Source organism: Podarcis cretensis (assembly GCF_951804945.1).
Source record: "Podarcis cretensis genome assembly, chromosome: 1".
Classification (NCBI taxonomy): Eukaryota; Metazoa; Chordata; class Lepidosauria; order Squamata; family Lacertidae; genus Podarcis; species Podarcis cretensis.
The window spans coordinates 71,180,543-71,204,502 of NC_137170.1; the positions used below are offsets into that span (position 1 = coordinate 71,180,543).

Here is a 23,960-nt window from a genome sequence, read left to right on the forward strand (position 1 = left end):
AACTCAAAAGGGGAGGGAGAAGCAGAGAGGCGGAAATGTCCGTTGAGAGAAAAGACTGGGCTCTAACTCTATCCGGTGCTGAGGAAAGAACCAACAGCGGGCGAGGAAATGGGCTTTATCCCCTCGCGCCGCTCCTCCCAGAGTCTTCTCAAGAAACCACACTGCAAGGAGCATCACGTCATCTTTTCTGCTCACTGCGCCTGCGCAGCATTGCGGTCCTCGCTTCTATTCCTCCTTCTCTCCCGCCTCCCCCCCCCTTGGAAACATCTGGGAAGAGAGGAGCTGAGGGGGGAGAGCGCCCTGTTATGTGTGTTCCCTCGCCCGACTGTCAGGCCTTGCTACCCACAATGCCATGCGGCCCTGGCCGCTCCGTCATGGAGGCAACAGCGGGGGCCCCTGAAGCAGCCGCGTCCGCCGCAGCTGGGCGGCCAGGAGCCTCGGCGGTAGCGCCCCGAAACGCTCCCTCTCGCTGCTGCTGGGCGGCTTGAGCCGTCCCGCCTCGCTGGGGGGCCCCGTCCAGCATGAGCGGCGACGGCGGCAGCAGCGGCAGCGGCTCCTCTTCGTCCGCTCCTGGCCGCTTCGCCGACTACTTCGTGATCTGCGGGCTGGACACTGAGACTGGTCTGGAGCCGGACGAGCTCTCGGGTGAGTCAGACGGCAGCCCCGCCAGCCTCCCTCCGAGAGACTGAGGGCTGCTCTGGCGCCCGGCGTCGACGTGCTCTGCCCTCAAGGGAGGGAGGCGGCCGAGGGGAGAGTAAATCAGCCCAGCCGGGGCATCATCATCATCATCATCATCATCATCATCATCATCATCATTTCATTTAGGCCGGGAGGGGGGCGCTTTTACAGCGGCTTCACTTCAGCCCCTGCCTGGCGCGGGTGAGGGGCGACCCAGTTCGGGGCTGAGGGGTTGCCGTCGGTCCCCTTGGAGAAGCGGCTTCTTTCGCGTCTGCTGAGGCGAGAGGGGCTTCATGGATGTCGTCTCCCCTCCTTGCCAGCTCAGGAGGAGCTGCTGTGCCCGGGCTACTTGGCGGCGGCGGTGGCGGCGGGTGGAAGCAGCCACTGCTTTGTTTTGGCAGCAACAGGACCCTCATTCTCTCTCCTCCTCCTCCCTCCCTCCTCGTCTCTCTCCTCCCAGAGCACTTGGCCTTCATAATAAGGAGATGTTGCATCTTGCTGTCGCTGTGGGATGCAAAAGCAGTTTTAAGGGTCATGTGGCAGCGGTTGCCACAGCAGTGGCATTAATTTCACTGCGGGGAGGTGAAATCTAGTGCAATTTATTTTTGTGTGTGTTTACACTGTTGTTCCTTTAACCTCTTCCTGAAATGCTGCCCTGACTTCAGATTAACTTATTCCTGACAGTGGAAACTGGTATGGTATTTATTTTTGCAATCCTGCAAAATAAATAATCATTTAAAAGATGTGGTAGGAGGCAAAGGGCTGCTCACGGAGATGGAAGAGGAGGAAAAAGAAGACACTCGGCCACAAGATGATACCATTGGTAGCAACAATTTAGGAACCATATTTGCAGAAGTATAAGGAATGGTTGCAGGTCTAGAACTCTTGCCTTTCATAGTCTTTTGGCACAATTTAATAATTTCCCCATTCAAAACCTATATAACTGGTAATTGTTGTTTAGTCGTTTAGTCGTGTCCAACTCTTTGTGACCCCATGGACCAGAGCACGCCAGGCGCTCCTGTCTTCCACTGCCTCCAGCAGTTTGGTCAAACTCATGTTGGTAACTTTGAGAACACTGTCCAACCATCTTGTCCTCTGCCGTCCCCTACTCCTTGTGCCCTCAATCTTTCCCAACATCAGGGTCTTTTCCAGGGAGACTTCTCTTCTCATGAGGTGGCCAAAGTATTGGAGCCTCAGCTTCAGGATCTGTCCTTCCAGTGAGCCCTCAGGACTGATTTCCTTAAGAATGGATAGGTTTGATATTCTTGCAGTCCATGAGACTCTTGAGAGTCCCATAACTGCTAATACTTCATGCATATAAGGGACGCGGGTGCCTCTGTGGTCTAAATCACTGAGCCTCTTGGGTTTGCTGATCAGAAGGTTGGCAGTTCGAAACCGTGTGACGGAGTGAGCTCCTGTTGCTCTGTTCCAGCTTTTGCCAACATAGCAGTTCGAAAGCATGCCAGTGCAAGTAGATAAATAGGTAGCGTTGCGGCGGGATGGTAAACAGCATTTAAATGTGCTTTGGCTTCTTGTTGTGCCAGACTTCAGTTTCAGTGTATCTGAAGAAGTGTGCATGTACATGAAAGCTCATACCAAGAACAAACTTAGTTGGTCTTTAAGGTGCTACTAGACAATTTTTTTAATTTTTTTATATATTTTACCAGATCAGTGTTAACTTTTTCTGTTTTGGCACTGGTAGTAGATTGGTACATATAAACTGCTGTACAGATCTTAGCATCTACTTTAATAAGGTTTGTGTAATTCCTTGGAGGATTAAACTAACTGCATAATTTCGTCTGTAAAATAAATGGTTGAAAATGAAGAATATTTGCATGACTGGGAGTTTATGTTTACTTCCTTGTTGTTTTTCCATATTGCCTCATAGACTTTGAGGCATAGACTTCATATAAAATGGTGAAGTATTTTGTACTAAGCTTTCCATATAGTGTGCTACTTAGTGTGAACAAAGCTATGGAAATACTAATCTCTGGATTATCTGGAATAAAGTCTGGTGTGATCTTGTGTTAAGTGATATATAACATTCCAGTCTAGTATGCAGACTTATATGTCAGGAGAGTCCGTGTATCCCCATATCCAATTTTTCCTTGTTATCCTGATCTGTTTCCCCAAAACTCCTAAAATTATGCTAGCCATGGAACTTGCATAGTTTATTTCCTTCCATAGGCTGCAATGGGCAGGTGTGGCTTGCAAAATGATAAACTAGTTGTCTTATGCACTATAAGACAGTAGGGCTCTGAAGAAGTTGGTGACTCCACCACAGAGTTCCCCACAGGTTAGATTGCTTTGCCCATGTTATTTTGTTAAGGATCCCGAAGTAGAAAGTTATATTATATTATGTACCTCTTCTTTATTTATCTAAATGATACATGTAAGATGCTAGAAGTTTCACAATTTCTCATTTAACAGCTTAACAACTCTGAGTGGGAGCTCATATTATTTTTACCCTGCTACTTATTAATTCTATTATTATTTACTTTGGAACAGATTGAGAAATAGTGACTTACCCAAAACTATCCAGGAAGCCCATGACTGAGCTTGGATTTGAATGAACTCAGGTCATCACTCACCAAACCATGAGTCAGTTCACATATGAAGTGTCCCCCATGCAATTGCTTTAGAAATAGGTCTACCCAGAGGGTTATGGAACCTGAAGCAGACGTGATGCTTGGGGCCCTGCTGCTACCCTTTAAAATGGCTTATGAACCTGTGTACAACATTGGCTGGAGCACATCAGCTGCTCCTTACCTTGGGAACAAGCAGACTTTCTGCTTGTTCCTGTGGCATGTACAGCTGGGCATTGACTTTGAGACACATTTGTAAGGAAAAATGACATTAATAGTTGACAAGTGAAAAATTTATTATATTTACATTACAAAGTTAAGACCCAAAAGACAAAATGAGAAGTACAAAGTCAGGGATAATTTCTGCCTTTAGATGCATGCAAGGGGAATGGAAGCCTCTTGGAGGAAAGGAATGAATAGAGACCCCTGCTGTGTAAAACGAGTCAGGGTGGAATAAAGCATTGTTATTTTTTAGATGACAAAGAATTAAGCCAGATGACAAAAGTGACGTAGTCTGGTGAAGCCACTATATTTTAAAGGAAAAATTTCTAAGAGTAAGTTTAGGATGAACTTCAAGTCCAAATAAATTAGGTGAGGTTATTTCCATCTTGCTTTATGCTTTTTGCAAACTATAATTGTGATGTGTGTTGTGTATTAAAGCAGTTTCAACAGTTTTCATACCTTGGTCCTTAGATTTAAAATTGACACAGCTCCTACTGCAATTCCTCTGAGATCTACAATTTGAATTTAGCAGACTTTTAAAATTTTGGTGTTTCCTGAAAGATATATTTACTGGAGTAAAAAGGGATATTGTGTAGACTTTCCTCTGCTGAATGCATTTTTAGCTATAAAGGCATCTTTGTTCTGCTGAAACAATTTGTCTAATAAGTGGCAATTGTTCAAATAAAGCACTGGTATTACAGTGTAGAGAGGCGGAGGGAAGGAAAATAGGATTCCTAAATAAAAGCTATTCTTAAAAACACTAACAGTAATTTGCTGCACACTGCAGTTTTCCTCAGAGTTAAGACTGCCTTGAGCACAATCTCTCTGGATGGTATTCAACTACTTTTACTCAGAGTAGATCCATTAATTTAGTGAATATGACTAAGTTAAGTCCATTAATTTTAATGGATCGTCTCTGAGTAAAACTTTTTTTAACACTACCCATAGTTCACTGGGAAACTGACAGCTGTTGCTGGAACACTTAGCAAGACTATAGACAAATTTATTCTAGGAAATAAATGTTGTGTTGCCTTCTAGGGTTTATTCAAGAATATAACTTACAAATGGTAGTTGTATATAATAACAGTTTTCATATATGTAATTTTATTATTATAAACTTTAAAGTGATATCATTTACAGTAAAGCAATGGTGCGTAACTTGTGAGCTTTGGCCCAATTTCAGACAACCTCTGTAAGTGATCAGCTGAGACCTTCTGCAAGAGTGAACTGTCATTCATGGGAGGAGAATTTGTAATAAGGCAGAACACAGAGAACTTTTATGGGAGAGAGCATCCAAAGCCAAAATATTCCCCTCCCTATACCCACTTAAAGGTAAAGGTAAAGGTACCCCTGCCCGTACGGGCCAGTCTTGACAGACTCTAGGGTTGTGCGCTCATCTCACTCTAAAGGCCGGGAGCCAGCGCTGTCCACAGACACTTCCGGGTCACGTGGCCAGCGTGACAAGCTGCATCTGGCGAGCCAGCGCAGCACACGGAACGCCGTTTACCTTCCCGCTAGTAAGCGGTCCCTATTTATCTACTTGCACCCGAGGGTGCTTTCGAACTGCTAGGTTGGCAGGCGCTGGGACCGAGTGACGGGAGCGCACCCCGCCGCGGGGATTCGAACCGCCGACCTTTCGATCGGCAAGTCCTAGGCGCTGAGGCTTTAACCCACAGCACCACCCGCGTCCCGCATATACCCACTTATAAGGAGCTAAATGGGTGGTGATGGGAGAGAAGGGGCTTGTGTCCTGCCTCCCACTGTGCTAACTCACTTGCAGCTGTTTGGTGGCCTCTTTCTTGCTGCCTTGGGCTGTAGGGGAAGAGAAGTCAGGTTTAGGTATGGACAAAGGCCGGCAGAGTGGGTCAATACCAGTGGGTGTGAGGCAGAAAGAAGGGTGGAGTCACTGCTCAGTCACCTGCTCCTGTTGGCACAGATTGGCCTCTTGTCACTCCACCCTGAGCAGTGTTCGAAACTCCCATTGTTCTAGGAGCATTTTGCAACAGGGAATTTCATTAGCGCACACAGTTTTTGAGCTCTGGGCACAGTACTGTGCCTAAGATTTCAGATCAAAACTGCAGAGTGGAAGGAAAGGAGGACCTTTTTCTGCCTCCCTACTTACAGCTACTCTCTGAAGACTGGAGAAGAGACCCTCTTAAGAATATTAGTGGGGTGGGCAGGGGAAGGACTAGACCATGTGAAAAATGAACGTAATATTTTAGCTGCAGTTCATTCATTTTCAGCTTTGTATTCTTGTTATTAAAAAATTGCGCCTAGACATTCCATTGTTGCGCCCATAACCTAGGTTTAAGGTGCCATTTAGCTCCTAGCTTTCATATCTCAGTTTCTAACACTAACCCAGAGTGAAGCAGAGACACCATGGATATCTTTTCCAAGTGAAAAGTTATCAGGTGGCCTCTTTCCTCCCTATGCTGCCCACCGAGTGAACCAGCACTTCACAGGCACCATAGATGCCTTTGCTGGGTGGATCATTTGTTTTCTCTCCACTCTTCCTGAGTGAAATGACACAGCCACAAAAACTATGTGTGCCTTTCCCCACCTCCGCTTGCCAATGATATGGTGTCCTATTGGGCCTTTACTCCATGTCTGGGAATGGACTCTTCTCATTAAGCAAGTCCTTTTTGTTATTTTTCTTGTTCTGTGCTTGAGCTATGTCAGCAATTAAAACTCCAGTCTCCTGCTTGGGTAACTCCCTCTCTCAACACCTTCAGTTTCATATAAACTTATGAACAGCCTGCTGGATCATGGCAATGTTCCATTCTAGCATCCAGTTCTCACCATGGTCAGCCAAGTACTCATGAGAAACCATAACAGGACCTCAGTGTAGCAACATTCTATCACTTGTCAATCTGAGCAACTGATATTTGGAGGCTTATTGCCTCTGACACAGCTTGATGTCTTCTACTCCAGTGGCTTCCCATTCCCAACTTCTTTATCAACAATAGTATGTCAGCTTCTTATATACACTTATTTTGGATATAGTCTTAATGGACTCCGTATGATTTACTTCTAAGCAAACATGTATAGCATTGTACTGTTGATTTCCATGGCATTTTAGTATTTTTACTGAACTGGTTTTCCCCCTACCTCCTTTTATTTGTTATTATTTATATTATATTTTAAAGTTTTCTTGTTCTATAAGCCTGAACATTTTTTGGCAAGGCAAGGTAGAAATAATAAAATAAAATTGGATTGTGAGAAAAATAAATAAATAAATAAATAAATAAATAAATAAATAAATAAATTAAATAAATAAATAAATAAAATTATACACCGCTCATCTGACTGGGTTGCCCCAGCTACTCTGGGAGGCTTCCAACAAATTAAAAACTTTAAGCACAGTAAAACATTAAAAACATTAAAAACATTAAAAACATTAAAAAGTTAGAACGTTGGGTAGAGAAAGGTCTGAGCTCCGTTCTTTTACCCTACCCCTGCTGGCCTCTAGAATGACTACTTGTTTTCAAGAGCATCTGTTGGGTTTTCGGTAGATACTTGCATGTAACGATGAACAAAAATGCTTAAACAAGAATGTTCTATATCTATATCCAAGCTTGACTGTGTGGCCACACCTCACCAACTTCTCCACACAAAACCTTCCAAGATTGCCAGTGTGAATTTTGGGGTGCGAGAAGCATAGCTGCAGACTTCAGTGAGCTAAATCCTGTTTTATGTGGTGTATGTGAGTAGACCACTAATGGGAGCAGTTATTTCCAAAGGCCAGTTAGCTGCAGTACATCTGCACTAAATTAAACGGATCCTAGTTCTTTCCCAAATTATGTAAAGTGCAAATAGAGTTCTTAGTGACTAAACTTATTCATTGACTGGTATCAAAATTGATGGAGAAGCCATTATGTTATGTGAAATGGCTTTTATTTCATAAATTCTGCAGCGATAGGGCAAGAATTTGAGGTTGAGGTTTGCAATGGCACTTGTGAAATCCTCTGTACATGTTGCTGCCCTATATCACCCAGTTTTCTTTCTCCCCCTGAAGAAGCTTATGCTGCTTGCCATGTTACAGAATACCAAAGAGCTCTTTTGTTTCTTTGGGAGCTGAGCAGACGTGCTGTGGTAGCTGATATTGCAGTGAAGAATGGAGTAGCTGATGTAAGTAAGAGCAGCTGTGAAGCTTCTTTGGAGTCTGCAGGCTGATATGATAGGCTGCTTTATGCCTGATGTTGTGATACCATGTTTTTGTATTTGGCTGTATATTTACAACCCTGAGTAGGAGAGCATAATTTATAAAACCTGAGTAAACAAGTCACTCCTTTGTTTCTCTAAGCAGCCTTTAAAAGTCTGTCTGTTAGCTTCACAATGTGTGTCTGCAAAACTCAAAATTGACAGCAATAATTGACTCCGCTCAATATTGAGGCAAATATTTAGATCATAGTTAACTTCAGAAATGTCTCAAGGTGTTTAAATATTATGTTAGCTAATTCCACAAATGAACAATTAACTTTTAAAACTTCAGCTGTATGCATAATATTAAACTTTATCTGGTTACATCTTGTGTTACTAGCTAAATAGTAACTCATTTTGTATTTAAATATTGTGAACCCCCCTGTGATCTTCAGCTCAAGGGTGGTATACAGATTTAATAACAAACAAACAAACAACTGTTTCCCCTGACCACTCATCAGATTTGAAAGTCTATGAAAATGTTGTTGTTTTTTATGTTAGTACTTTAGGATACTCAATCTTGCCTGCAAGAGTTTGTATGGAAAAAATAATGGATATAATGCAACATTGTCAGGAATATTAATTTAACTGTACATGGCAAATTGATTATTCTGCTCAGATTTGAGGTTGTCAGACAGACAGTAGCGACTGGCAGGGCAGTGTGGGTGGGGTCATGTTGCTGTCCTATCTTCTCAATGCCATATGTTGATGTCAGTTACCAAGAGAGGGAGAGACAAGGAAGTGGGAAACTTGATGTGGGTGCAATGGCAGGAGCATCAGATTGTTCTACCACTGCGCCCATGCTGCATTCCTCACTGCCTTGTGCCTCCCCTTCTTGGTAACTGTCAGTGACACATGACACAGGAAAGCCAGGTCAGCAACACTGTTTTTTCCCACGGGCCACTACTGCAGGTAGATAGCATTATTTCCTCTTCTTTTTAAAACTGTTGTGCTTTGTTCCACAAATAGGTAAAGGTAAAGGGACCCTTGACTGTTAAAGTCCAGTCACGGACAACTCTGGGGTTGCAGCGCTCATCTCGCTTTACTGGCTGAGGGGGCTGGTGTTTGTCTGCAGACAGCTTCCGGGTCATGTGGCCAGCATGACTAAGCCGCTTCTGGCGAACCAGAGCAGCGCACGGAAACGCCATTTACCTTCCTGCCAGAGTGGTACCTATTTATCTACTTGAACTTTGACCTGCTTTCAAACTGCTAGGTTAGCAGGAGCAGGGACTGAACAATGGGAGCTCACCCTGTCACGGGAATTTGAATTGCCGACCTTCTGATTGGCAAGCCCTAGGCTCTGTGGTTTAGACCACAGTGCCACCCGCGTCCCATGTTCCACAAATAGGCCACAGTTATTTGCAAAGTTATTTGCAAAGTTGTCATTTAGGGTCAGTTGCTTCCTTTCCAAGATATATGGCTACTTGGTAATACCTTGCATTATTTTGGGCTTTACATATTATAAATTGAAATATTTTAAATAAGTTAGATAGGATATTGGCCTAAAAACATGAATTGTATTAGTCTCCCTACATTTGCTGATCCTTGAAGTAATTTAGTTCTTTATTATTATTATTATTATTATTCATGAACTTAATCAAATTGCCAAAGGTTATTGCTTTATCCTCAGGCATAAATCATAAAATGGAAGAAACTGCCCAATAGAGTCCAGATTATGGTGTATATTTAACTGCACTGTGCTGCCTTAGGAAATTGAATGTTGCTAGAATTCAGCATCTTACCAGTTAATAAGAGATGAAAGCTAAAATGGGATACTGCCACTACTAAACATTTTAACAGTATACAAACCCTCTGGACTACATGCACAAGTTATGGGAAGGGGAAGGACTGAGAATACTGAGGATGCAATAGAAAAAGTTACAGGAGGAAAATGCAGAAAAGATGATGAGGCTATGGTGGTCAAGACAAACAAAACCCCACAATGGAAGATATAGGAGTTTGGTGGGGTTTTTACACATTCAGAAGTGGGTAGACGCTTGATTGCAGTTAGTGAAAAGTAGATAAGTCGAACCTGTGGAATAAATTAGTCACAATTTGATGCACAGGTATGATAGGTATGTGGAACCTGTGGCCCTCCAGACTCCAGCTCTTATTCTTGTTGTTGTTGTAATACTTATACACCACCTTTCCTCCAAGGAACTCAATGTGGCATACATGGTTCTCCCTTTCTCTATTTTATCCATATAACAACATTGTGAGTTAGGTTAGTCCTTGGCCAATTGCCATGAATAGTCTTATCCAGATATTCAGTTGAATGTTTGAGGGCACATACTATGTAGGGAGTGTGGGTTGCTGTCCCCGCTCATTTCCTTCTGAACCTTTTCACATTTAGTGTGCAGGACTGGTGGCATAAGTAGGGCTGCACTGCTGACCTAGCTTCCCAACACTGCACATTGCTGCCAGTTACCAAGAGGGAAACTGCCACTGCACCTGTGCCTGTACCAAGCTCCCTGCTGCCTTATCCCTCCCCTTCCCTGTAACCAACAGAAATGTGCAGCATTGGGAAACCAGGTCAGCAATGTACCCCTACCTGTGGTGCCACTCCATTCACTACTGGATTCTGCATGTGATTGAGCACTTAGAATCCCCCTACTGACTTTTAGCAAATGAATGAAGGCTGGGTGTAGAGGCAGTCAAGGCATACATTAGGAGCAGCATGGTCCACACACCCTTTAGGAGCTGGAGCTCTCATGCATTTGACTGAATATCTGACTAGGGTTATTTGAGGCTAATAAAGTTAAAACCACAGCGCCTAGGACTTGCCAATCGCATGGTCGGCGGTTCGAATCCCTGCGGCGGGGTGCGCTCCCGTCGTTCGGTCCCAGCGCCTGCCAACCTAGCAGTTCGAAAGCACCCCTGGGTGCAAGTAGATAAATAGGGACCGCTTACCAGCGGGAAGGTAAACGGCGTTCCGTGTGCTGCACTGGCTCGCCAGATGCAGCTTGTCACGCTGGCCACGTGACCCGGAAGTGTTTGCGGACAGCGCTGGCTCCCGGCCTCTAGAGTGAGATGAGCGCACAACCCTAGAGTCTGGCAAGACTGGCCCGAAGGGCAGGGGTACCTTTACCTTTACCTTAATGCTGTGTTAAATTTTGAAAAACTCCCTTGGGTGTTTTCATCCAACTTGTAAGACTCATGAATTTCATCATAGATGGGTGGCAGTAGTAAGTTATTTTTAGGTGTACTTCACCCTCCCCTCTAGCGTCAGACAACCTCCCAGTTTGCTCCACCTTCCCACCCTACACTCTTGTCTTCCGTATGCAGTTACCCTCCTCTCTGCCCAGCAGTGAAGAGTCCTCAAGATGGTATCGGATGTCCAGAACATCTAGTTTGATACCTTGTTCAGGATAACCACATTCTACAGGAACCAAAGAAGCTGTCATTAGTAGCAGAGCAAGGTGCAAGCATAAAGAAGTAGAACAGGGCTTCCTGTTATTTCTCTCTTGGCTGCCTGCCTAAAACTTGCTGCTAATGACAAAGTCACTAACAAATTAGCTTGTCTTGTTAATTGGTATCATCTCATTCAGTAATGGGGTTAAGAAGTAATTGGTCACTCTTGAAACTTTTTGTGTGTGGGAGAGAAGAATGTTTTTGATAGGCAGAAATTGCATAAATATTGCTGATCATGTTGCTAGTATTTATAGTGTGTCTTGGGAAACCCAAGCTTGGCTTTTTAGTTCAATGTTGCTACCAGTTTGATTTTGAAAACAAGACTTAATCAGCTGTATACTGAAAGACTAACTTGGATCAATAGTTGTCTGCGTTACGGATAGCTTAATACAGAAACAATTAGATGACAGAAGGTTGAATGATATATTTCTTTTTATTGCTATTTTACGTAGATTGAATTTATTGGGAGTCAGTGGATAGATAAAGATCATGCTTATTTGAGGTCATTGTTGTGTGAGCTAGCAACTTTTTTTGCATCTTCATGTGTTTATAACTGCATTTTCCTAAAAATGTGCTGTTAGTGCATTCGTGAGCAAAAGGGGAACAACTGATACATTTCCTCTCAAATCGTCCTTCAGGCATTGTTCTAACTAGCTGGGCTTGAGCCTTTTTATGCAAACCCAAATCTTACACAAGTTAGGTGGAAGAGTAAGTTTACCATGGCCAAACAGATGTTTTGGCTCTCTGAACGCTTCTGTCGCCTTTATTATCTGCCTTTTTTATTTTATTTATTTGAAGTAGATTGCTATTATGGTGTAAGTTTAACACTGGATATTAAACAATGTACAAATAAAACAATTCTCTGGGTGTATGTCTAAATGTAGTTAAGACAGCAGTAACTATATGTAAGAGGGAGGTACTCACAGGCTTAGGGGAGCCCTAAGGTTTGCAGACCTACAAAAAAATAGATGAGTGTGATTTCTATGGGTTCCTTACAAAGTACAGTGGTACCTCGGGTTAAGAACTTAATTTGTTCCGGAGGTCCGTTCTTAACCTGAAAGTGTTCTTAACCAGAAGCACCACTTTAGCTATTGGGACCTCCCGCTACTGCTGCGCCGCAGGAACACGATTTCTGTTCTCATCCTGAAGCAAAGTTCTTAACCCGAGGTAATATTTCTGGGTTAGCGGAGTCTGTAACCTGAAGCGTATGTAACCTGAGGTACCACTGTAAATAATTTGGCTGGTCTGCTGAGTCCAAACTTCCCTTAATAGTCCTCGCAGCACCTGCTGCCACCAGATGCTTACCATGGGATGTCAGCTACGTGCTGCTGTTCTTGATTGTGGATATCACACAATATTGATTCCCCCCTACACAATGATACTGAGAGCCAGTGTGGTGTAGTGGTTAAGAGCGGTAGTCTCATAATCTGGGGAACCGGGTTCGCGTCTCTGCTCCTCCACATGCAGCTGCTGGGTGACCTTGGGCCAGTCACACTTCTTTGAAGTCTCTCAGCCCCACTCACCTCACAGAGTGTTTGTTGTGGGGGAGGAAGGGAAAGGAGAATGTTAGCCGCTTTGAGACTCCTTAAAGGGAGTGAAAGGCGGGATATCAAATCCAAACTCTTCTTCTTCTCTTCTTCTTGTTGTCTAGTAAAAACAGGGTTACCAGGAAAAATATGCAAAGTTGCCACCACACACACACACACACAAGTTCTTTCTCTGGCATTTCACATATACATAGCCACACATACACCTCTTTCTCACAGCATCTTACAGTGCTCTGGAGATAATTTTGAGGCTGCAAAGGGGGCTGAAGGAGATTTGAGATGAAGTTCCATTACACACATGGAAGTCCATTGTGACAGTAGCGCTGCAGTGCTGGATGCAACCTGTAGAACCCCTTTATTGGGTGAAGCAAGTGCCCACTACTAGCACTCATGGCTGGCAGGCAACAAACAAGCAAACAAGATTCCTGTCACTTCTCCCCTCCTTAAAAAAGAATCATTCAAAACCAAGTTAGCTCAGAGCAATAGGGTAGGCTCTTCTAGGAACTGCTCTGCGTTATTCTGTTATTCCTCTCACCCCCAATAGTTGGCATTGGATTGGTAACGTTGGATCAATCCATCAACTTCTGATGGATCATTTAGAAGGATTGGGTGCGGCAACACTTTTGCTGCGTGTGTGTGCCACTATTCATACTCAGCAGCGTTACATCTCAACGCAGCTCCTTACTTGGAAGTGTCTTTGGGGATGAAGGTACAGCAGGCAATGAACACTCATGGACGCCATAAAGATTCAGTGAAGTATAGAAGTTTACTTGATAGGCATAAAACCATAATGATACATAAAGACATTCACCACTGCCATGGTCAAGGCACGCTTAGAGTCCAACAAGAGTCCAAGACTCTTTCTCTGCTACTTTCATCGCAACACGCAAGCAAGAGACTCACAACAAGATACACAGAACTATTGTTGTCAGTACTTCTTGTAACACTGTGCATGGCTAAAGAACAGTTCCCACAGAAAACATCCTTGCATAGACAAAACAGTCTCAGCCTTCTGCTGTTTCTTGAAACTTTTTCTCTGTTCTTCTTTGTTTCTGGAACAAATTATTCTCTCTCACGCAGAGATAATATCCAACAGGTAAGCCCAGCATTATTCCTATATGTGAGCTACCTGGTGTGCCTAGTTGAGGCTGCAAGATGGAATGTAACACATTTGTATTTCATCCTTCTTTCAGGAATCTTTGTGGTGTATAGGGGGTCACACATTTCATCTCTAAACCTTTTACTTTTCCAAACATTTTATAAAATAGACCTCACTGTGCGTGTTCTGTATTGTCATGAATCTCAAGTCCAATGTTGACAACATTTTTTGTAGAATGAGTGTGCCCTAAAGAGTAAACACTAAAGTATAATCTGGAATCATTTTTCATTGATGAGTAGAACACAGTGAAATCAGCTTCTTTTGCCATTTAATTACTGTGTATTTGAGAATAAATGAAGTATTGAAATGGCTTCCCCCATCTCATTTTGCAGGTGGTGATGAAAGCTTTGCTTTTATTTGAATCATGTTAATTCATGTAATTTTGGTTTATTGTTATAGCAGCTGTCACCCTCTACATGCTCATTTTCCTATTCATTTGATGAAGGTTTATTTTTGGAGTAAAAATCCCCCCTTCTTTATTTAGAAAGCATTTATATCCGCATGAAGTGTAGTGAGAGAAGTACTGCCATTAAAATCTATTCGGCCATTGCTCATAGTCCTTAGGTTTATTAAATACTCTGTAGTAAACTACTTGATTAAGATTCTCAAATGGCTTTTGAGGCTGCTATTAGTTTTGAATTTGAAATCTTCATTGCACAGCAGTATACCTTTCTGATTATCAGATGCTGGAAGCAACCAAGGATTGCTCAAAACAATATAGAAGTTTTGAGCATGGGTGAGGAATCCTTTCCAGACCAAGGGCTGTGTTCTCTTCTGGACAACATCTTGAGGGCCATGCCAGTGCTAGGCACGGTCAGATGCAAACGTGGATGAGGCAACAAATGTAAATTGTACCTTTATACAGTAGGCTAGTTTCTACACGCTCTGACCACGCTCTGACCACTCTCTATCTTTCATCCAAGGAAGCAAGAGGCTTTCAGTTCAAGGAAGCATTCTAACCAGGTAAAAGTACTTGGAGTGTAAAGCAGAGCCAATGGGGGGGATTGCATTGACGAGAGACGATGTCACCTTGGTAGAGTTCAGAGGCCGGAGGGGCCTGGAAGTAGAGAATGTAGCTTTAATAGGCTTGTGGTATGATGTAGCATAGCAATTTTGACCATTTTGTTTGACCTTTAGCACAGTAAAATTCTTGGTGTTCGGAGCGTTAATAGTATACAGTAACTTGCAAGTTATTCATCTTTTGACTTACATTATTTTTGCATGGAATGGCAACTTTTAAAAGGAGCCTCATCTTGAATTCTATAATTATTTAATGAATTTAATGAAAGTTGTTTATTTGTCACCTGAATACAAAATATAGTTATACCAGAATAATTAACAGCAATATGTTCTTTGAGGTTCTTTTTTTGGCAGGGTATCAGTAGAAAGAAGCATAGTTTACTCAATATTAAACTACATTTGCCTAAGGCAGCAATCCTATACATTCTCATGCGGGGGTGGGGTTGGAAGTCCCATTGAACTCAATGGTGCTTTTTCTGAGTACCAATGCGTAGGACTGTGTTGTGAAATCACTGGTAGTCTCTCAGTCCTTCAAGTTTGTGGGCAGACACTTTAGCCATTTGGCCTAGGAATAAACCTTATCAACATTCCTGTTGCTTTAAATATCTTTTGTTGTTGTTAGTGTTGCCTTATTGCTTGGAAGCTCTACATAAGCTTCCTAGTTCTAGGTAGCCCCAGTCATGGCTAGTCACCATGGTGAAAACTTAATGGTTAAGCACTCTTGACCCTGCCTCTCTTACTTCTACTGTTCATTATACTTTACATTCTTATGGTCACTTCGAGCCTAGCCTAGCTATGCCAGGGCAGCCATGATAATAGCTCCACTGCAATTTCTAATGCTAAAATTTATCCGATTGAGTGCACATCCATGTGAATTAGCCAGCATCCTGTTTTGAGAAGAGTGCCTTATCTGTAGAATGGGGAAAGCTCTACCAAGAAGATGATCCCACAAGAAGCTGGCACTTGTCTTTTCTTGTTTGAAATTATACTTTGAGCACAAAACCATCACAGTTCCTCCAAAAACAGTATATCCATATCAACTAACCAATTCCAATTCCTGTTTCTCTTAAAGGAACTATTCGAACCTGATCCTTTTACTAAATATGAATGTTTATTTAGGTGACTGACCTTGATGTTTCTCATTTGCTGCTCAGAGGTCTGTTGCTATCCAGTTTGAAAAGGGATTTTTAATGTAACGCTTGTTTAATATCCTGAATGCATTTGGAAAATATGGAGATAGACCTGTTGAGTGAAATTATTTTTGAAGGAAATTTAAAGTTATAATAAGAGGTAACACTTACTTAATCATAATACAGTGTTCTTTTTATTTGTTATATAGCATTATGCCAGTATATACAGGCCTCTAAAGCCCAAGATGGTGGTAGCCGTTTCATTTCAAGTTCAGCAGAAGGTAAAACAAAAATACAGGGACAACTAATCAAAACTTTAATTCATATGGATATTTCTCTTCTAGTATTTCTGTCCCTTGACCATTTTGTGCCTTCTAGCTTTCCATTCTCAGCTGATTTCTCTAACAGATGATGGATTCTAGGTATAAATACTTAACAAAGCTATTAACATTGATCTTGTATACACTAAATTTTGCTTAACTTTAGCATCTGTTACCTATGTGTGCATTTCTTGGATTACTTTTAAAATGGGGTTTGGTTTTGGTGAACAAATAAACATGCTCATGATTAACTTTTGAAATAAATGAAGCAAATAAAATAATTTGGGCTGAACCTATTTAGCACACATAGTTAATTGTATGTAAGATACAACCAATATTATAACCTCATTTTGCTTACTTTCTTGCTAACCACTACTTTCCATTTCCTGTTTCTCTTTAAGGAACTATTTGAACCTGTTCCTTTTACTACTCAGTGTGCTTTCTGGCATCTACACACACAGACAAAAAAACCTTGAAGTGAAACTATTTTGATTCTTGTATTCATTTTTCAGGTGAAAACTTTGAACAAACTCCATTAAGACGCACATTCAAGTCCAAAGTTCTTGCTCGTTATCCAGAAAATGTTGAATGGAATCCTTTTGATCAGGATGCAGTGGGAATGGTTGGTTCTTAATTTTCTTTGTTGCACTTGCACTAATGGTCTGGTGCTATAATATTCATATTTGTATGTTGCACCAGGATGCATACATTTATGTAGATTAGCTTCTAGAAAGTTTGTTCTCATTCAGAAATCAGGCCAAAGTATGAAGACTTAACTAAGAGCAACTTTTATTCCAACTTCAGCAAAGCCTAGAATAGCCATTCTCAGGACGGAGCCTATCAGGTGTTATTCAGTTCCAGCTCCCATGAGCTCCAGCTAGCATGGCCAGTGAATAGGGATGATGGGAGTTGGAGTCCAGCAACATCTGGATAACACTAGGCTTGGGAAGACTGACCTACAACGTGGCTGATTGGGAGACACACTTACACATGCACATGAATTCACAGAGAGATTAAGAAGGGACAGGAAATGGACTACTTAAAGTTACTTATAAACATATATCACATAGGCATATTGTTTCCTAAGCCTATATCATGAAGGCATATTGTTTCCTGTCCTCTTACCCATGATGTCTACTTCTATATGTTCTTTTGGCCCTCTCTCCTACTGTCCTAGCTCCTGCTCCAGGCATGATAACAGAGGCAATCTGAGAGTGAAAAAAGAATGTTAATTAAAGCAGAGTACAATATAGGCACAACAACAGATAAAAGCTAACTCAAACAGAGCTTCTACAAACAGGGTGGAGGAGTTAACTGAACTAGAAGCAAAGCCATAATTCCAAAGTCCAAGATTCAGGGCACGGTGTTCAAAACCATACAAGAGCAGCAAAGTTGTCCCAACCCAAGTGCCCCCAACCCAAGCTTTATAGCCAAAAGAGAGCACATGCATTACTTGCGAAAATTAGTCTTTTGAGAATGTCTAGACTGCAGGCGCATACACTGTTGGGGTGGGAGTGTCTGTTCCCATTGGTGGATCCTTTATTTGGCCTTGAAAGACAATACTAAACCCTCTTTCTTGGAATTCTGTTCAGCCACCCCAGGCTGCAGCTCTGAGGTTTTCCCAGCCTCCAACAGTGTGCCCTCACAGGGAGGGAAGCAGCAGCTGGGACTCCTACTCCAGCTTCCCCTCCCTAGTCCTCCTCATCTGCTTCTTCATCTTCCTCTAGAGTCTGCTCTCCCAGGTTTGTGCCTGAAGGCACTGAGTAACTCATGACACCTACCCAAGTAAATATATTTTCAATAAGACAGCTGCAGGGGAGATAGCTTAGCTACCAGTGTCATAAGCACCACTGTCAGTATAGAAACCCAATAGTGGCTGGCCTCTGAGCAGCTCACAAAAAACTAAGATGCAGTACAAAATAAAAGCAGCATAAAAACACAAGTTTTTTATTGTGTGTTTTCATCTAATAAAATACCTGGCTGAATAAAAATAAACATTTCTATTTCTTCATTTCTCCCACAGCTATGTATGCCTAAGGGTCTGTCTTTCAAGACACAAGCTGATGCCAGAGAACCTCAGTTCCATTCTTTTATCATTACCCGTGAAGATGGCTCTCGGACATTTGGGTTTTCTCTCACATTTTATGAGGAAGTTACCAGCAAACAAATCTGTAGCGCAATGCAGACATTATATCACATGCACAATGCGGAATATGATATTCTTCATACTCCACCTACCAATGACAAAGATATCTGTAGCACCATAGAAGACTGTAATGGCACCTCTGTAACAAAGCTACAACGATTTAACTCCTATGATATTAGCAGAGACACTCTTTATGTCTCTAAGTGCATTTGTCTGATAACCCCAATGTCTTTCATGAAGGCGTGTAGGAGAGTGCTTGAGCAACTTCACCAAGCTGTAACTTCACCTCAACCACCACCATTACCTTTGGAAAGCTTTATCTACAATATACTCTATGAAGTTCCCCTACCACCTGCAGGGAGATCACTAAAATTTTCAGGAGTTTATGGACCAATTATCTGCCAGAGGCCAAGCACCAGTGAATTGCCATTATTTGACTTTCCAGTTAAAGAAGTTTTTGAGTTACTTGGAGTAGAGAATATGGTTCAGCTCTTCACCTGTGCTCTTTTGGAATTTCAGATATTGCTCTATTCACAGCGTGAGTATAGCCTTTTATATTATAAATGCTGGTCAATGTGGTAAAGATAACCTGTTCTTGATGCATTGGATCCACACTAAAGTACGCATAGCAGGGCTGGCAGAAGCTGACTTTCCTACTCCTGCTCCCCAGGGCAGGCCTTCAAAATGCTTCACTGAGGGTTGGAAAGCACTGATGAATGGGAGCAGGCTATAGCATAGGAGCTTAGACAATATGGGGTATCCCTAAAAATCAAGGGGAGGTATCTTCCATGAGTGGAGCTCCACATGGATGTGGTCTCTGTCCAGTTTTTCAGTAAGGATTCAGTAAGGATTGGGCTTGCCAACTGAATCCAATTCTCTGCTCCTGGCTTAGTGATGTAGTCTGAGTATACCTTGGTGATCATTAAAATTATGAAATAAAAAAATCTGGAGATCTTGTAAAACGGGTCTTCATTTCATTGATGATGATGATGATTTATAGGTCATCCATCTGACTGGGTTGCCCCAGCCACTCTGGGCTGCTTCCAACAAATAAAAACATCAAACACAGTAAAATTTTCACAAGTCTCCTCAATGAAACAAATACCTTGAGTGTGATCTTTCTTGATTTCTTTTAATTCTTTCCTTTAAGACAGCAGTAGGTAGTTAGTGCAAATGAGTTTAAGGAGGTGAGGTCGGTTAGATAAAGCATAGTCAGGAATAAAGTTGGATGTCATTGGTGAGGCTGCTAATGAGATAAGTGAGGATGCTAATGATATCTCAGCATAAGGCTCATACTGAATTCACATTTATATATAAGCCATTAATTTCTAGCAGAATGCTTTGTTCTAAATTTTGACTGTCTTAAATAAATAAATAAAACCCTTATCTGTATAATTGGTGATATGTGTGCTTGACTATCCCTGTATAATTGGTGATAAAAGCTACCCTAAAGCTTAAAATGCTATTGTCTCTCTTCAGACCTGTAAAAACCTTTATACTATTGAAAGTTATACTGTGCTTGCAGATATTTTCCAGCTAGATAAAACAAATTTCTGCATCAGTACCAGGTAACTGAAAAAGTAATTAATTAAATGCTTACTGTGCAATCCTGTGGCTGTTTAACTGAAGCAAGTTCCACTGAATTCAGTGAAACTTGCTGCCAGGTATGTGGGTATAAGATCGCAGCTTTATTATAAAATAATAAAGTGTCATTGGGCTGGTTCCAGAGACCCCATGAATAAAGTTGCCGCCACAGGAGCATAATGGCCATGGCAGGTGAAGGTAAGGCAACAAAAATGACACAGGAAACTGGTATTGGATTGAATTATGCCACAACTTTATTGATAACAGGAAAGAGTAGATTTGGCTGAGTGCATTGGGTATGTATTCTGCATCAGGCAGCTTGCCTGCTACCTGATAGGAACCTGGTGGGATCAAACCTGTGCTGGGGAGTCACCCCCAACATTGATTAGATGCCACAATCCTGCACAGGCCACCACTGGGAGAGTTTTATTGACCCCTTGGCCCCACAATGGACTCATGGACAGAATCACCCCTCCTGGACCCCTCTAACGGGGTACCTCTGAGACTAAGGATGCAGCCCAATGCCTTATCTGCCAAAGTTGTGATGGTTGCTATGAGGTAAGTGAAAACCTACAAGCCTGCCAATTTGCTTGCAGGAGAAAATTTCTCCCTGACCCCAAATATGGTGACTGAATAAACCATAGCAAGGTTCATAGCAAGGCAATGTGTCTGTCCATGCCCCCCCCCCCCGCTGGGCTGGCCCTTTAAGACTGGGTGGGTGGGTGGAAAAATCCCACAACAATCCTCCAAACGGGCGGCCGACACCTGGCCACTCCCTTAAATAGGCTAGGAGTGGGCTGCTCGCAGCCCACAAGCCCCAGCCTCTGATTGGCTGAGTGGACACTGCCTGTCCTTACCTGGGATCCTGACATGGCCAGAGGTGGGCAGTGCCAGCAATCCCCTTCCCTGGCCGCACTGGAAGATGGCAGCTTCCCTGAACCCACCATGGCCACGCTGTGCGGCAATAGCCGTCCACCTGGAGTCCCAGGTGAGCAGATATTCTGCTCCATGCAGCCTCCTGCTCACAGAATAATACGGTTATTTTAACTCATTTCTCCTTGCATTTTCTAAAAATTCTGGTATATAAATATCTACAATAAAAAATTGTTCAGGTATGTTGGATAATCCTTTAGCATAGTGTGGGAGATAACATGGTACTTAGCAGGGGGATGGGGGAACTGGTGAAAATCACCTCCAACATGTGTGAGTAGGAAGACCCTCAGTCCAGTTGCCAGCCTTTTGTTTATGGAACACCTGCTCTGGGTATGCCTGTAAACATTTCCAAAGGATATAAATGCCCTAGAGACCCCTGAGGGACCATTTGTAATCTTTGGGATGGCGCTTCTCTCTAGATCACTTAAGCAGGACCGTTCTGGTGTTGACCTTTAAAGCCCTAAATGGCCTTGGCCCTATATACCTGAAAAAGTTTCTCCACACCCATCATCCAGTCCAGACACTGAGGTCCAACACCGAGAGCCTTCTGGTGGTTCCCTCACTGCGAGCCATGAAGCTACAGGCAGAGAATCTTCTCGGTAGTGGCACCCTCCCTGTGGAACACCCTCCTATCAAATGTCAAGGAGATAAACAACTGTTTGACTTTTAGAAGACATTTGGAGGCAGCCCTGTTCAGGGAGGTTTTCAATGATTGACGTTTTAGTGTTTTTAATCTTTTGCTGGGAGCCACCCGGAGTTGCTGGGGCAACCCAGTCAGATGGGTGGCATATAAATAATAAAATTATTATTATTATTAATTTTGAAAATTGCTTCCCCAGAGGGGAGGGGCCACCCAGCTTTCAGGCTAAGGGCAGGAGTCACCTAACCAGCGCCGTTGGCAACTCCGCGGAAGTTCTGCACAAGGACTTTTCCACGTGCAATGGGGCTTTTCCACTCCCTTGCTACGCCCAAAAAATTGACTTTGAGGGGCTTGGGGAAACCCCCCAGAACAGTGCATGGGGGAAGGAGAGGGAGGATCATGCCAACTGGCAATAGTGGGACACTGAATTCCACCCATAGTCTGTGTAACAAAGCATTTAGTCAGGCTGAGTTCCTTCTCAGAGCTTCGATAAGATTCTGCACAAGGTGCTGAAATAGTAGCGTTTGGTCCTCAGCCGTTTTCCCTGCACCCCTGTTCAGGTATGTCACAAGAATTAGTAATGCTCTTTTGGAGGCTCTGGGGGAAAATATTTATATATTTTTACTGAGAATTTCTGATCAGAATCCTCTGGAGGGTGTTCCATCCACATCATCTCCTGAATTGCTTGTTCCTCCTGTATTGCTTGCTCTTCCAATCTAGTCTGGGAGTTGGGTAGTCCTTTCACCTGGAGAAGCAATTTAGAATGCCCCGGCCTAAGTGCTCCAGAGGGAGGCACCATCCTGAGGATTAGGAATATGAGGACTGAGAACAAAAATTTGTGGTAAGAAAATGACTGTTTTTTCTTTCTCCCTGAAACATTCAAACTAAGTTTATAAACAGCCTTTTTAATAAACATGCTGATCTTAATAATGGTTGATAGACAACATAAGTGATACTTTGAGTGAAATAAATGACTCCATTGACCTAATGAGTCTACTCTGAGTATGACTTATTCAACTATCACTCAATATAGTAAGCTATCAAATCATAGTAAGTCAACCTAGTTTGGATAAAAAAGCTGGAAGTTGTTTTTTGCAGGTTCAATAGTTCCTCTTCTATCCATCCCTCATGGTCTTTCTTCACGTTGTTATAAAGTTCCTATTCAAAACAAAGTTTAAATATGGTCTGCTCTTGTTCAGATTCCTTCTGCTGTTAAGTACCCAAAATATGTTAAGGCTTGAAAATTAAATATAGCCTTTCTGGCTCAGCTAAGCCACATTAACAATTGGTGATTATCTGAACTGAATCAACGACTGTTCTTGAATTATTTTTTTTACTGTGATAATTTATGTAGACTTTGTAAATACTACACCTGGTTAACCTGAAGTGATAAAACCTTTCTGTGGAAACAAATTGCCTATGAGTATCAACGGTTTAATATCATATTGAAGAAAAAGTTCATTATAAAAGTTCAAGCTGCAACAGAATTTGCTGAAGATGCAATGGCCATATGTGTCGGATTTTAGCAGGCTCAATATAGCACTATTTCCCCTCTCCTCAATCCCATGTATTGGGGAGAATGGGAGGTTGGTCTGTGGCTCATATATCCTTTTCCTTTCTACTGGGTGCAAGTTATTTTTAAAATAATAATAAAAACTTCTCTGCATGATATCTGGTAGAAAGCTATGTTTTACTTTATCTTTCATTTCCACAGAGACTAAGCAACTGATATTTTTAGAATATGTATTGTGCAATGCCTTGTGTTTGTTTCTTAGTGCTCCTTATATGAAGCCTCTAGGTTTGTGCTGATGGTTGCATTTTCATGGTGGCTCTCTAAGTGTGTTCTCTTCTTCACTACTTCCTGTTTTTAGATTACCAGAGACTGATGACTGTGGCAGAGACAATCACAGCACTGATGTTTCCATTCCAATGGCAGCATGTCTATGTTCCCATCCTTCCAGCCTCTCTCCTGCATTTTTTAGATGCTCCTGTCCCATATTTGATGGGCTTGCACTCCAATGGACTAGATGACCGGTCTAAGCTGGAGCTCCCTCAAGAGGTGAGAAATTTTACTCGAGTCAGGCTTCACTGCTTGCTAAACTGTTTCCAAAGGAGAGAATTTTGAATTAGTGTTATTCCTGCTCTTCCACTATAAAAGTCTCTCTAGAACAATGTGTGATTTGGTTTGGGGTAGATTGGGAAAGGACTAGTTAAGAAGGAAAAAAAAGCTGACATTCTTTCAAATTGATTGTTGTAACTTTAAAATTTAGAAATTGCTTTAAAAATTAAATGTGATTCTCAGGATATTGAATCTTTTCCTAATATGACCTACACTTGAGATTGTAAGATGAAGGTATGCTTTTGGCTACATATTTTTGTTAGCAG

The 23,960-nt window shown here is 42.3% G+C and overlaps 1 protein-coding gene across 5 annotated transcripts in view; it reads left to right on the plus strand.

The window, feature by feature from the left end:
- Positions 1-260: 260 nt before the first annotated feature.
- Positions 261-23,960, plus strand: part of DENND5A (DENN domain containing 5A) — a 61,856-nt gene continuing 38,156 nt past the window's right edge. Inside the window, exons 1-5 of one of the 5 annotated variants that reach the window (XM_079965822.1) lie at positions 261-645; positions 16,162-16,233; positions 16,785-16,894; positions 18,296-18,956; positions 23,447-23,634. In XM_079965822.1, coding sequence (XP_079821948.1) covers positions 522-645; positions 16,162-16,233; positions 16,785-16,894; positions 18,296-18,956; positions 23,447-23,634 — 1,155 coding nt within the window. In that variant the 5' untranslated portion in view covers positions 261-521. The remainder of the gene's footprint in view (positions 646-16,161; positions 16,234-16,784; positions 16,895-18,295; positions 18,957-23,446; positions 23,635-23,960) is intronic. The other 4 variants (XM_079965818.1, XM_079965820.1, XM_079965819.1 and 1 more) reach the window with 4 other exon arrangements.